At 39.2% G+C, this 15,409-nt stretch overlaps 2 protein-coding genes across 2 annotated transcripts in view; one reads left to right on the top strand and one right to left on the bottom strand.

Moving 5' to 3' along the window:
• Positions 1 to 63, top strand: part of LOC146628421 (synaptic vesicle glycoprotein 2B-like) — a 36,419-nt gene extending 36,356 nt beyond the window's left edge. Inside the window, exon 14 of the mRNA XM_085357819.1 lies at positions 1 to 63. This exon is cut by the window's left edge and continues 121 nt beyond it. Coding sequence (XP_085213945.1) covers positions 1 to 63 — 63 coding nt within the window.
• A 4,343-nt stretch (positions 64 to 4,406) lies between these two features.
• The window catches only part of LOC146628422 (aminopeptidase N-like), a 37,264-nt gene continuing 26,261 nt past the window's right edge, over positions 4,407 to 15,409 (bottom strand). Inside the window, exons 17-23 of the mRNA XM_085357820.1 lie at positions 14,284 to 14,431; positions 14,056 to 14,147; positions 11,108 to 11,218; positions 6,813 to 6,980; positions 6,287 to 6,427; positions 4,657 to 4,738; positions 4,407 to 4,571 (exon numbers count right to left, since the gene is read on the bottom strand). Coding sequence (XP_085213946.1) covers positions 4,407 to 4,571; positions 4,657 to 4,738; positions 6,287 to 6,427; positions 6,813 to 6,980; positions 11,108 to 11,218; positions 14,056 to 14,147; positions 14,284 to 14,431 — 907 coding nt within the window. The remainder of the gene's footprint in view (positions 4,572 to 4,656; positions 4,739 to 6,286; positions 6,428 to 6,812; positions 6,981 to 11,107; positions 11,219 to 14,055; positions 14,148 to 14,283; positions 14,432 to 15,409) is intronic.

Raw genomic sequence — 15,409 nt, forward strand, 5'->3', positions numbered from 1 at the left:
CTGGTGTGCGGCGGCCTTGTGGCCCTCAACCTGCCTGACACGCAACAGAAAATTCTCCAGTGAAGTGATACGAGCGTGCTGAGGTGGGAATGAGGGGGGTAAGGAAGAGGCCAAAACACATCTACTTCTTGTTGGAGGCTAATGAGTTTACCTTGACTCTGAACTTAAAAAAAGACAAGACTTGGAACAACTCACAACTGTTCATTAGAACAATTTTTTTCAGGTTGGAGGTTTTAGACCAGGAAAAAGCAGGTTTATGTTTTTCTGTATTTCTGTATGAGTCTTTATTGATGCCATGAATCCACTAAGGCAGTTGACATACTAACCATTTAATGATTTGTTTGACTTACGTGGACAGATGTTTTTTGAATGTTTAAAGCACGCGCTGTAATATATTCTGTCTTCCTACCACTATTTACATGCATGTCAGGGTAAAAAAAAGTGTTATCTGTAATTTGCACCTTAAAAGTTTTTCCAACACTTTTAGCAAATAACCTGCTTGAAATCATGGGACAAAAAACTGAATAAAGATTTTCCGATTTCAACAAACTCTACCTACAAACATGTAACCCAAACTGTTTACACCATGCCTTAAAGCTTATACATAGTGACTTCACATTTGTGACTACATGTGGTTAAAACTGTAGTGACTTAAGGCAGCAAAGACAGACTTGGGTAAGCTCTGTTATCAATATTTCATAGCTTAAAAATCTGCTTTAGCTTTTCTTTATACTAAATAAATAAGCTAGTCCTTGTAAACAGTGGCTAAATAACCTAGCTTAGCAAACTAGCCCCAGACTGTAACAGATTTTATGTGATCAGTGTGATTAAATCACATACTTCTACATATTAACGTCAAGATTAGGTTTTGATGACAGAAATGTGATGCTGTTGCTCTGTGAATTTTTGCAGGGGTGATCTCACTCATTCCAGTTCCCACGTGTCTTTATGTCTTGTAATGTTAATACTGTTCTAGTTTGGATTTTCACATCTGATAATACTGCACTTGTCTGTATATGTCATCTGTAATACACAATCAGTTAATTCACTGGTGATTCTTAGTTAAACTGAAAATATTAGCAACATAAGTGAAATCCCCTTTTCTGAAAGTTTATTTTGTTTTGAACTGTTGGTGTCAGTTTTAAGGCAGTGGGATATGGGGATCACTATTTTCAAATATTTTTAACCAGATGTTTGACTGATTCATTGTGAAAATAACCTTCAGATCAACCTCTTAACATCCAGTATATTATTGAAGAACCATCTAGGATTAGGGTCAAGGACAGGAGTAGACTTTGGTAACTTGCATGTTTTTTAAGAACTGTTGCCTCTTTGGCCCACCAACACCTGTAAACAGAATTAAGTGAATAACTGTATGGCACAAATGTATGCAACATTATATGAAATGTAGTACCTTCCAGTTTCTGAAAATGTACTTGTTTATTATAAGGATAAAATACAGCCTTTAAAAATAACCCTCATCATAAACTTGTTGTTTTTAAGAGATTAATCATTAGCAAACAGTAATTGTGAGACTGGATGAAGCAGACAAATTTATTTTATTGACCTGCAGGACAGAGAACATTTGAACTTACATCCCCTAGACTGAAGAAATACATAACCTTTAATAGGATCCTAACAAGAGATATATTGGTCATACTGAAAATGTAATATTTAGGAAAATGGTTCTTCAAGCATTCTGCTTGGACACCTCTTTGCACTAACCTCTTTTTAAAAAAAATTGGATGATTGTTATTGTTGGATGGTCATTCTTGCAGCATCAATTCACCTGCAGTTTTTAACAGCTCATTGCAATTAACTGAGATTGTCACGATCCTGGGTTTTCTGACCCAGCGGTTTCAGTTTCTTGTGTTTTGTCATTTTGTATTATGGTTTTAGTCCACCTTGTTAGTTTAAAGTTTAGTTCTAGTCCCTAGGTTGTTATGTTTAGCTTTTGGTTGTTAGATTTCCCCGTGTCGTTGGTCCTGTGTTCCCTCTGTGTATCTGTGTTCATATAGTTCTCAGTTCCTGTGGCTTGTTTCCCCTTGAGTTTTATTCCATGTTTCCACAGCCCATTATGCTCTCCCTGTGCTCTCTCTCAAACCCTCCGGTCTGCCTCTGTGTCCTTCCTGTGTTACGTTTAAGGCCCACGTCTTGGGTCAGTATTTTCAGTTCCGTGTCCCCCCTGTCTTGTTATGTGTTTGTCCTCAGCTGTGCTGCCCGTGTGTTCCCACGTCTCTCATTACCTTCTGTGCGTCATCCATCAGTGTTGTGTGCGTTTCCCCGTGGCCTCCCTGTGCCTCCCTGTGCCTTAGTTCATCCCAGTGTAGTTTTATATTGCCCTTTGCCATTCTGTTAATAAAGCTGTGTTTTGAATTTATCCCTGCGTGTTGTTAGTCCTGCCTTTGGGTCCTCTCCTGCCAGCACACAGCCGGTTCCTGACAGAGATGCTTATGATCAGTGAATATTGCAGTCACATTATTTAAAGTTAATAGAATATTTATCTGTGTATTGAAGTCCAACATTTGGTCTTTTTTGATGTTTCCGCATGAGTACTGTACTGGACTCTACTGGATTACTGTCATGTGCTGGGTCTTTTGACCCAGCATTTTGAGTTTCATGCCTTTTTGTATTATGATGTTGTTTGTATAGTTTAGGCTTCAGTTAGTTCTGTTTGAGTTCTCTGTTTCCTTGTTTAGGTTCCTCCCACGTAGGTGTCTCCCCCACTATGTTGGTTATAGTGCCGTGCCTTCAGCGTGTGAGTCTGTCATGTCCCTTGTGTTTAAGTCTCCCTCGCCCTTTGTGTGTCTCAGCGATGTCTTTGTCTCCCTTCGTGTCTCGCTCCCTCTCTCCCTCTGTCTCCACCTCTTATTTACATGTTTGCCCTTGTCTGTCATGTGTGTTCTCCCTAGCCATCATGTTCTCTGTATTTGTTGCTTATTTATGTCCATGTCTCATCTCCAGTTTCTATTTCCCTATTGCCATGTCAAGTGTGTGTGTCTTGGTCTGCGTGTTTCCTGTTTTACTTTGACATTCTCGCGTCTTATGTTCAGCGTGTTCAGTTTGCTTCCTCCTGACTTGTTATTATGTTTATTCGTCCCAGCTGTGTTGCCCGTGTGCTTCCTTTTCCCTCGTCACCCTCTTGTGTATTCCTGTCTGTATGAACTCTCATGCATTCATTGTCAAGTCGTCTGTTATGTTTATGCCATGTTATCAAGGTTTCATGCTTCCAGGTATTTACGAATTCTCACCAGGTTTATGGTTTTTCATGTTTACTTTCTTGTTTCCACAGTTTAGATTTTTGTTTAGTGTCGTATTGGTTTGCCTAGCCCTTTGTTTCATACTTTTTATCAAACACAATAAATGTCTTACTTTCAGTTAAAATTGTCCTATGTTGGGTCTTTATTTCTCTACTCCACATGGTCTGCCAATGCAGACCTTGACAAAATCAATACAGTGGAGTACAAAATATATGTGACCAAAGCTGTGTACTTTTATTTCTCTCTCTCTCTGACCTGAAGACACTTTGCTAGGTAAAATCTAATCTGCTGGTTGACTTCTCTTTCTTACAATTTTCACCTTCCTAGTTATTTTTTTTTCACTCATGCGTATTCTGGACTTAAAATGAATGAAGGCATTGAAATGAACAGCATTACAACAACATGTTGTGAGAGAAGGCAAAAGTCACAGCAAATTTTGTCCTTCTCTGAATACGCAGCAGAAATCTCGCAGTGGAAAAAGTATTGCTTATAAGAGGTTCCCTGCATCAGTTACTGAAAAAAGAAAATTGCTGTTCTAAGAGATTAACGAGACAGAAGGACAGGCCTGAGGCAAAGACCCTATGGCTTGTATTTGTATAGCGCTTTACTTAGTCCCTAAGGACCCCAAAGCGCTTTACACTACATTCAGTCATCTACCCATTCACACACACATTCACACACTGGTGATGGCAAGCTACATTGTAGCCACAGCTGCCCTGGGGCGCACTGACAGAGGCGAGTTTTGAAGTTTATAAAAAGTAAGGAAGACTTGTTCACCATTAAAATCAGACTTTGTCAGATCCCATAACACATCTATGAAATACATTTTTTAGTTCTGATGTGAGGATATCATCAAATCTGATATCTATCTAAAATAAAATGGGTAAAATGTTTTTACAGTTTGGTTACATTTTAGTTTATTTGCATTTGTCAGTCAGTTTAATAAAGGGATCATCTGAGTTTATTATTTATTAAAACACATCTCATATACAGTCAAATCAAATTTAATTTGGACAGACATCTTTCACTACTTTATTACTGCATGCTGTTTTTCATTAACACCAGTACACCAGTAGTTTATAAAATTGTCACTCTTTTTTTCCAGAAAAAAACCAAAACAACACTAAATCTCCAAACACACCTTTGTTACTGCATTTGATCTCCGTTCTGACTGTTGAACCAGTTCAGGATTTCCTGTTTGTTTGTCTGCAGCCACTTGATGTTCATTCTGGTCCTCTCCAGGGCCTGATCTACAGCCAGTGTGGCAGAACCAAACCCTGTTGCACTGTGCGCCTCGACAAACTCCTTCAGCTGTGAGAGAAATCACAGGAAAAGACTTCAGACAAAAGCTTAACATTTAAAAATTGGTTTTGTATTGTACCTAATCAATGTATACCTCCTGTAGTTCAGCAGGTGTGGAGAACCTCGCTGTTACCCCAGTGATCATAGAAGCAAAGGAGAAAGAGCCCACGCCATATCTGAAAGAACACGAGAATGCTTTATTTCACAGATTCTTGGAAGCTTTGCACACATAAAATTTGGCATATTTACAGTTGTGGTCAGAAATTAACATACATTCATGGGAATGAATACCATGGTTTATTTATGGTTTATTTTTTAGTTTTATTAAACCAAAGCCAAGTTACAACTGTATACATTACGATCATCAGTGTGGTAAGCAGGGAATAAACCGAAATGCAGGACTCCTCAGACTAAACATAAACTTAAAGGCCAGCTTTACTGCTAGTACTCGAACTCAAAAATACTAAATACTCAGGCACAGATGAAACCAGGAACGTGGAAACTAGGAAACACACAGGACGAGTGAAAAAACAGCATGAGGAGAAATGAACTGAGGCAAATGGAGGACTAAAACAGACACAGGAGGTTACAAAGCAGACTAGATACACCTAGGGAACACACCGGAACAGAAACTGACTAATGAGACAGCAAGGAGAAAGGTGAACAGAATGCACACAAGACAGGGGACTGTCTAAATAAAACAGGAAACATAACACTGAGACAGAGACAAAGATATACAAACTTGACAGAAAAAAGGGAAAGAAACACGGAGACTAGAGAGAAAAGACCATCTGACACAACTAAACAGGGAGAGACCAGAAACCACAGAGACAGAACACGGAGACAACCAGACAGACATGCGGAAATAGAGAGGAATCAGAAAAGGGAACTAACGAACTATAACAAAAGCTAGGCAAGGGCCTAAAGCATGAAATAACAAAACTCAAAAGGAACAAATGATAAAACAATTATCAATTCAGTTCAGTTTTATTTATATGGCACCAAATCACAACGAAAGTTGCCTTAAAGCACTTTATATTATAAGGTCGAAAAACTTCCTTTTAACAGGAAGAAACTTCTAGCAGAACCAGGTTAAGGAAGCTGAGCCTGGTCCATTTACTATCACCAGCTGAGGTGAAAGGGGGAAGACGGGACAAAGACATGCTGTGGAAGAGCGCCACAGATTAAAATGGAGTGCTGGATAAACACATAGTGAGTGAAAAAGGTCACTGAAGAATAGGGATGGGTACCGGTATCCGGTGCCATTATGGCATTAGAGAAAATCCAAAGTAAATTCAAACTTGTATACCCTTTTTAAAAGTCATTATAGAGCTATGCTGTACAACCATTTCCTGGAAAAATAAAGTTACTAGAAATCATCAAGAGCCACAAATTACCATAATAATCATGCCCCTGTAGACTTCTGACCACACCTGTACCAGCTCAGGTTTTGAACCCTCCTTTACTTGGCATATAACAATCCATTGTGACTTCAATTGACCGTATTAAAATATTCATTCAGGACTTAAACTGATGGTTGATAAATGCTTTCAGAATAAAAGAAGTGCTGATTATTATTTTGTCAATCAAAAAAGGGTAAAAGTATATTTTAACAACCTTATGCTACTGTACTAAAATTCACACTCCATGTTGATGTTTTCTGTATTTTCAGTTATTGCTCCACCTCACACATGCAAATTATTTTTTATCAGTGTGATACTAACTCTGTGAACATGTATTCCCAATGGTTTCTGACAAAGTCCCAAGCCAGCTTTTGTCCTGCTCTGTTGCTGGCGACAGATGTGATGACACTGGTGGCATCCTGCTTCCGGATGATAGTGGAGTTTAAAGTGTAAGACAGATACCTGTGAAAACAGTTAAAACAAGAAATGCACTTACTAAAGCTCCTTCACCTATGTTTATTCTTGGAGTCTCTGCTGTATCCACACTCAACTCAGTGTTTCTTAAAAAGTTTAAAGCTACAATAGATTGCAAAAATAGTTTCAGTTTTTATAATGAGTTCCTTTATAAGTTTTTTTTTTATGGGAGACAATACTGCTTTAAAAAACAGTTCTTTTCATTATATCAGTTTGTTAATTCTAAGGCTTTAACCCAAGGGGCTTAAAAAAATCTGCTTTGTTTGTTTGCAAATTCCCTGACTTGATTTATGGGCCACATAAGGGATTTTCTTACTGACTTGTTACATCACTATATGTTCCATTTATTTGTGCACAGGAAGGACACACATACCTGTTTAGCAGCTCTGTGTTGTTTGTGCAGGCCAATGCAAACATGAGTTTGTTGGCCTCATTTGCTACAGAAGCAATCTTAAATTGTGACCATCCAAACTCCCACTCAGCCTCATCACCTGCTGCAATGGCACTGCAGTACACCACTGAACGCAGGTTGGGGTGGATCCTGAAAAGGTTACAGTTAACACACTGCTGAGTAAGTATCTTAAAATACATCCTGTTAAAAAGACTCACTGTTAGACTCACGGATTTCTCACCAGTGCTTCCCAACCAGTCTAACCCAACTCGTCACACTTGTCGACTAGTGAGTTGACATTTCCCATCAGAACTGACGGCAAAAATGGCGTGTACTTCTACTTACTAGCCTTTAGACACCACATATTACTGAAGTTGAGGAAGCCATTCTGAGGGTGACGAACAAGGGCTAAGAAGATTATCTCTTGCGGACATTACTTTTCCCAGAGTTGTGCACATCACGATATTTGGAAAATACACATTTAAAACTGAACACTCTCTCAAGAGCTACTCATACTTGCTGCCACTCAATATGGTGAATTATTTGAATTTGAATGATTTCAGAGTTATTTACAGTGGGGCAAAAAAGTATTTAGTCAGCCACCGATTGTGCAAGTTCCCCCACCTAAAATGATGACAGAGGTCAGTAATTTGCACCAGAGGTACACTTCAACTGTGAGAGACAGAATGTGAAAAAAAAATCCATGAATCCACATGGTAGGATTTGTAAAGAATTTATTCGTAAATCAGGGTGGAAAATAAGTATTTGGTCAATAACAAAAATACAACTCAATACTTTGTAACATAACCTTTGTTGGCAATAACAGAGGTCAAACGTTTACTATAGGTCTTTACCAGGTTTGCACACACAGTAGCTGGTATTTTGGCCCATTCCTCCATGCAGATCTTCTCGAGAGCAGTGATGTTTTGGGGCTGTTGCCGAGCAACACGGACTTTCAACTCCCGCCACAGATTTTCTGTGGGGTTGAGGTCTGGAGACTGGCTAGGCCACTCCAGGACTTTCAAATGCTTCTTACGGAGCCACTCCTTTGTTGCCCGGGCGGTGTGTTTTGGATCATTGTCATGTTGGAAGACCCAGCCTCGTTTCATCTTCAAAGTTCTCACTGATGGAAGGAGGTTTTGGCTCAAAATCTCACGATACATGGCCCCATTCATTCTGTCCTTAACACGGATCAGTCGTCCTGTCCCCTTGGCAGAAAAACAGCCCCATAGCATGATGTTTCCACCCCCATGCTTCACAGTAGGTATGGTGTTCTTGGGATGCAACTCAGTATTCTTCTTCCTCCAAACACGACGAGTTGAGTTTATACCAAAAAGTTCTACTTTGGTTTCATCTGACCACATGACATTCTCCCAATCCTCTGCTGTATCATCCATGTGCTCTCTGGCAAACTTCAGACGGGCCTGGACATGCACTGGCTTCAGCAGCGGAACACGTCTGGCACTGCGGGATTTGATTCCCTGCCGTTGTAGTGTGTTACTGATGGTGACCTTTGTTACTTTGGTCCCAGCTCTCTGCAGGTCATTCACCAGGTCCCCCCGTGTGGTTCTGGGATCTTTGCTCACCGTTCTCATGATCATTTTGACCCCACGGGATGAGATCTTGCGTGGAGCCCCAGATCGAGGGAGATTATCAGTGGTCTTGTATGTCTTCCATTTTCTGATGATTGCTCCCACAGTTGATTTTTTCACACCAAGCTGCTTGCCTATTGTAGATTCACTCTTCCCAGTCTGGTGCAGGTCTACAATACTTTTCCTGGTGTCCTTCGAAAGCTCTTTGGTCTTGGCCATGGCGGAGTTTGGAGTCTGACTGTTTGAGGCTGTGGACAGGTGTCTTTTATACAGATGATGAGTTCAAACAGGTGCCATTCATACAGGTAACGAGTGGGGGACAGAAAAGCTTCTTACAGAAGACGTTACAGGTCTGTGAGAGCCAGAGATTTTCCTTGTTTGAGGTGACCAAATACTTATTTTCCACCCTAATTTACGAATAAATTCTTTACAAATCCTACCATGTGGATTCATGGATTTTTTTTTCACATTCTGTCTCTCACAGTTGAAGTGTACCTCTGGTGCAAATTACTGACCTCTGTCATCATTTTAGGTGGGGGAACTTGCACAATCGGTGGCTGACTAAATACTTTTTTGCCCCACTGTAACTTGGTTTATTTTTAAACTCAGAGTTTGTTGAACCTACTTCCTTGAATTTTGTCCACAAGTAGCAGAGTCACTGACTTTTCAGGAAAAGCTGGCCACTCGCATCTGTTGGTTCATTAATATTTGCCTCTTTGGATGATTTGAACTCAATTGCAAGAGGGCATTTACCGTCTCCTTTTTTATGTTTTTGAATATTTGTCAGTGATTCATTTATTCTTCATTGAGAAATTCATTCTATGCAAAAGAAAAAGACTGACATCACACAATCACAAGTCACAAGAGGATTCTGCTATATTTACAATCTCTGAAAGCTCTGAATGACATCCTCAAAGTGCAAAAAGAGCTTTTGTACTCAGCTGCCAGAGATGCTGATTATAAAACTAATAGATTCAAGTCTGTTATGCTGCTCTGCTGTTATCTGGGAACATGCAACCAAACCCTGGTCCAATAAAAAACATTCTCAGACCAGCAGATTTTAAAAATAGATTAGGTCTTTGCCTTTTACATTTTAATGTTAGAAGTCTTGTCCCTAAAACTGACATGATAAATATCTACATTATCACAACTGATAATAATATCATGGTTCTATCAGAGATGCAGTTTAAAAAGTTAATGCCCAATTGTGTGATTGTAATTGATAGCTACAATATTTACAAATCCCCAGATGAGGGGTCACTCAGCAGCCGCGGAGCAGAAGCCAGGAGGGGTTGCAGTGACGTGCCCGTGAGCTCCACCGGCAGCCACCCCAGTAGGCACCCCCATACTCCGCAACCCGCCAGGGAAAGGGGACCCAGGCCCATCCGGACCAGGGCCCAGTTCAGCAGCAGTTCAGGTCAGTAACCCACGTCCATCAGCACAGACCCTCCGCAGCGGAGCTAGGGGAGGGTCCCAAGCCTATCCCTACCCCCACACCATTCACAACAGCACTCTGAATTGCTTGCTGTTAAAGTGAATACATCCAAGGTTCTTTACTGTTGCAGGCTGTAATAGGTTTCATCAGCTAGAAATATAGGTGTATGGGTAAGTATAATGGCACTATTGCGGATAGGACATTTAATTAAGATCTTTATATCATTTAGTTCATTTTTGCCTTGGACAAGAAGCGGTACTGTGCAGCTGTTTGTTGATATGTCCAAGGCATTTGATTCAGTTGAATATGACCTGCTCTTAGACTCGGTGATATTGGTTTGAGTAATGGGAATTGGGTAGTTCAGGTTCAAAATTCAATTTTAAGCTTTGTTTTATTTTCTATTTTTATTAATAATATTGGAAATACTATGCTGGCAGTTACACTACACCTTAATGTAAATAAGACAGCAGTTGGTTAGTTCTACTGTGAGTCAGGCTGTTAAAGAGCTTGGGGCTGCCTTCCAACAGCTGCAGGCATTACTGCACCGTTTAAAGTTTCTCTTAATACTAAGAATGTGTGCATTGTGTGGAAACAGTGCACATGGAAACAAAGCTAGCATTACCAAGTTAACAGGCTAATTCTTTTCATTTAGATTAAAAATAAATGTTTAAGATGGCTCATATAAATATTGTGTTTTTGAAAAGGTCCTGGACATGTGTGCTTTTTGCCTTGATAACCTCTATGGCAGGGGTCTCGAACTCCAGTCCTCAAGGGGGCCTGTCCTGAAACTTTTCCATGTGTCCGTGCTGCAACACAAGTGAATACAATTGGTAGGTCATTAGCAAGACTCTGTAGAACTTGACTGTATGCTGAGCTGGCAATTCAGCCATTTGATTCATGTTACAGCAGCTTGTGAGTGAATGAACATGGTGCAATAAAAGTAACTTTAGAACAACATTTTCCCAAACAAATGTTTACATTTACTTAAATTGACTTGAGTAGGGTTAGGGGTTGCCACTTCAGCATGCAGTCAAGTTCTCTAGAGTCTTGCTAATGACCTACTGCTCTTTTTCACATGTTTTGCAACAAGTTTCAAGACACCGGCCCTCGAGGACTGGAGTTCGAGACCCCTGCTCTATGGAATATGCCATATATGAATTTCCTTGTTGCCCAGAATTTCTACAATGTAAAAAAAAAAACTATCTCATTAAAGCGCAGTGATTGAAAAGTAGTTTATAAAGTTGACCCACATATTTTGTTGAGGTTCCTCCATCCATTTTTTGAACCATGTGGTTGTCAAGCTGTTGCATTCTGGTACCCCACTTCTGCACGCCATACGAATGGCATTCTCCTGGTTATATCTGCAAGAAGAGACAGGCATCGTTATATCTGAAACATCAGCAGTGTTGGTCAAGTTACTTTGAAAAAGTAATTAATTATAGTTACTTGTTACTTCTTCAAAAAAGTAACTGAGTTAGTAACTGAGTTACAAGATTCTAAAAGTAATTAATTACTTGAAAAGTAACTATTGCGTTACTTAAAAAAAAATCTTTAAGCCTCTGGGGTCCAGGGTATAATTGGCCATTTTTAACTACTTTTGATGTTTCCTCTACATTTTACCTTTAAAAACTATTTACTTTGCCTTGTTTGGTATCATCCTTTAAAGCACAACCTCACGTGTTTGAATTTACAGTTAAGTTTTCATTTTGACATACTGTATTAACACAATTGATCTAAAGTCAGACAAAAAACATAAAATCCAAGTAGAAAGTTACATTTTTACTGTAACAACCACAAAGTTTTGCAAACAACAAAGTTATTTGCAGCCATTTACCTTTTACCCCTTTTTTTTAATAACTATTTCAAACTATTTACAGAACAATCAGCTGTTCTGCATTCAATAAGATGCCACAAATTATTTGTGCCACTCCAAAAAAAAAAAAATTCTGTCCACTATAAAGGAGAACATCACAGCCTGATACCTGCAGGTCTGACAGCAGCAGGTGTATCACTCCTATTTTTTACCTGGAGACAGCAGTCACCTCATTGTTCTGACACACAACACAAGACAACACATTAACTACACACTCCAAACACGCTAAACGTCACAAATCTCTCACATCTCAAAACTCACTCTCTCTCTTTTACTGCTGTCTTTCTTTCCTCTCTCTCTCTCTCTCTCTCTCTCTCTCGCCGTCACTCCTAAAACTTCCCCCTCTTCCTAAACAACCAAATGTCATGTTGCCATATCATTTTTTGATTGGTTGACATGGTGCATTTTCCCACCAAAATGAAAGGGCAGTTTTTTTGTTTTTGTTTTTGATTTGTTGCTCATAAGCAGAGAGTGCTTGCTGCGCTGTCCTTAGACAGTAAACGTGGCGAAACTATTGAGGAAAAAAACGCTGCGTATATATTGTTTATCATGACTCTGGTTTTACGTTGCCTATCAACACAATTTATAAACTGGTATATATCACCTTGTTGCTTTGTCTTGAAGTGGTCGTGTGATTGGCTTACCACGACTACTTTATTCTTCCTCAGTCAAACAGCAGCACTCATGCGATTGTTTTGCTCCTTAGCTCCAGGTGTTGTGCCAAAAAGTGATCGTCGGGCAGAAAGTGATTGCCACCTGTGGGAGCGCGCAGTTGCTTAAACTGCTTAGTAAAATGCTGATGCTCAGTGATGGGAATAACCCATCACTGAGCATCAGAGACACATTGGACTGGTGTAAAGTAGTGTATATAGCCCATCACCTCCTTAATGGGTAAGCCAATCTACACAAAACTTAGCATAACCACTGTCAAAAGTGTCAATTCTTTTGATTTTCATATAGATTATTTATCTCATAAGTAGTTTCACGTGTTTCATTCATTGTACATTGCCTGTATGGTCACCAAAATTTGTATCCACCATGGAATTTTCTTTGAACAGCACTAAATAAGGAATGAAGACTTTGAAAAAGCACTGAAATCTTAGCAAATTACTAGCTTTTTGCTAATATAAAGAAAGGCTAGATAAAAAAATAATAATAATTCATGAAATTGTTCTTATATAGCACTTTTTCACTCTACTTGAGCACTCAAAGCACTTTATACAACATGTCTCAATCACCTATTCACACACATTCATACAAGCATTTTTTACTGTCTAACTGATTTCTATACCATATAATATATATATTTGTTTTACAAAAGGACCAGGGCGCTAAGAGTTTTGCCACAAGAGTGATGCTCAAACTGAGGCAGACGAGTCATAACAGAACTGGAAAGTTCTACATTAAAGTGTATAAAATACAACTGCTAGATGTCAGTGGACTGTAGATTGCAGTCAACTGAGTTCTGTTTTCTTACCACTCTCATTCCACAGTTCACCTACAGTGGCCACTGAAGGACAACTATTTCTGGGTGCCGTTCATCTGTAGTGAATGTAGGCTGTCAGTCTGCTGTTTACCTCAGCTGAGGTTTGCACTACAAAGCAGGCTCATCCAGGTAACTTCAAAATTCTAAAATACTTAGGACCATATAATATTTCAGTTTTTCAATTCTATGTTTTTCTGTCAATATGGGGTGCTGTATGTACATTAATGAGGAAAAAAATTAACTTTTAGCAAATGGCTGCATTATAACAAAGAGTGAAAAATTTAAGGGGGTCTGAATACTTTCCGTACCCACTTTCTCAGTACATGTTTAGAATTTTTTTAATTTATTCATGCGGCCATGCATTTATAAATAAAAGTACTTTGTTCTTGGAACAAGGACCAAGATTGATCTGTGATACATTACTATACTAGAGTAAGAACTAGACTAACACTACAATGCAGTCTAGGAGAAATCTAAAACTAATGGAAATTGTGGTTAGCAAAACTTAAGTACAAAAAATAAATTAAACTACTATCCAGCACTCAAGCCAACTGCTAAATCAGATCTCTTTTTTGTTTTGACACACTGATTACAAGGTGGAATATATGTCAATATATGTCATTTGTGGATTGCTGATTATTTTGTAGGAATAAGATGGGAAAGTGATTTTTAGACTATAATAACCCATTTGGATTGTGGTTCAAGTCTTTATTTATTTATTTTTCTATATCTATATAAGCTGCTGTTTCTCTGATGTCTTGTAACCTATACTCATCTACTCATCTTTATATTTTGTTTGCGTTTATAGGTGGACTATGTATCCTGGTGAGTATACTTACTGATCGGTGTGTTGTACAGGAACACTGCTCCAGTCTAAGGTCATGTTCTTGAAGTATAGGAATAGTGGAGTCACCTGCTTTCTTATGTAGTCCTAAAAATCAAGAGTTAAGGAGAGTTTATCTGCAGAAAATGTTTTCCTCCAAATGGGTCTAAAGTCACAGTTGGGTAAACAGTCATAGAGAGTAAAGGAACATTTCTTAAAAAGCTAAACTTTGGAAAGTATTCACCTGCATGGGCTGATAGACGTCCGTACGGTCTAACATGAGGTAATAATAGTCCAGATTATTGAGAGCAGATTGCCAGGGCATGTACTCTGTTTCCTTTGACAAGTAAAAGGTTGTCCTGAGGGCTAGAGAGGTGGAGAGCAGCTGAGCCCTGCAGAAAGAATACATGGGAATAAATAACTTATTGCTAAGAAACAATATTACAGCAAAGAATTGACCACAAACAAATTTCTTTATTCAATAAATCTTGTAACACTGGAAAACCTCTTTTCACCACATTTGTGAGAAAAATACATTTGTGGTTTGAGCAGTGGAATTGAGTATGTGGATTGCGCCCATGAAAACTTGCCATCTCTTTTTTGACATTGCCAAATAACTTATTCTGCTACCGACTCTTTGTTTTGAATTTCTGGTACCCCAGGTGCTGACGATCAGGTGCCAATCAGGTATCTGATTAACAGGACCAGTGAGCATGGACCCTTCTACAGTGGTCTTTACAGATCCCTCACACCCTGGACACAGAGTTTTTGACCTGCTGCCTTCTGGCAGACGGTATAGAGGCCTGCAGACCAGGACCACCCGACACAGGAACAGTTTCTTTCCCCTTGCTATTTCCCTCCTAAATAGTTGAACTGTCACATTGCTTCACACTGCCATACTGCAACTGCACCTTATGTACATTCTGTGGTATTCATTTTTGTAATCCTGTAGTTTTTGTATATAAGGATTTAGATGTTTTTATATTGTGGTTTATGTATATTGTTCATTGTGTTGCTCACATATTGTGTGCTTTTACATTGTTGTGCTTGAAAGACACCATCGACCGGAACCAAATTCCTTGTATGTGTTTGTGCAGATACTTTGCCAATAAATGCGATTCTGATTCTTGTCAGTTGATGTCTGCTCTAAGCTTACCCTATTTCACTGATCTGGATATGGCCCCATGCCATAAAGCAACTTTAAGGTGGTGTTCTCCAAACCCAGCTTCCAGCGTATTTATAATGAGCCCTAGTATCATCTCCAAATTGAACACAAAATTCCATATAACAGGGAATTTCAGACACAGGGCACCCCAAGAAGATGACACCGCAAGAAGGCCAGGGACCGCAGTTAGTCTTTAACAGATTTG

The sequence above is a fragment of the Diplotaxodon limnothrissa genome, linkage group LG7, assembly GCF_057381915.1.
Source record: "Diplotaxodon limnothrissa isolate DT_005_m linkage group LG7, D_limnothrissa_male_GT1.1, whole genome shotgun sequence".
Lineage (NCBI taxonomy): Eukaryota > Metazoa > Chordata > Actinopteri > Cichliformes > Cichlidae > Diplotaxodon > Diplotaxodon limnothrissa.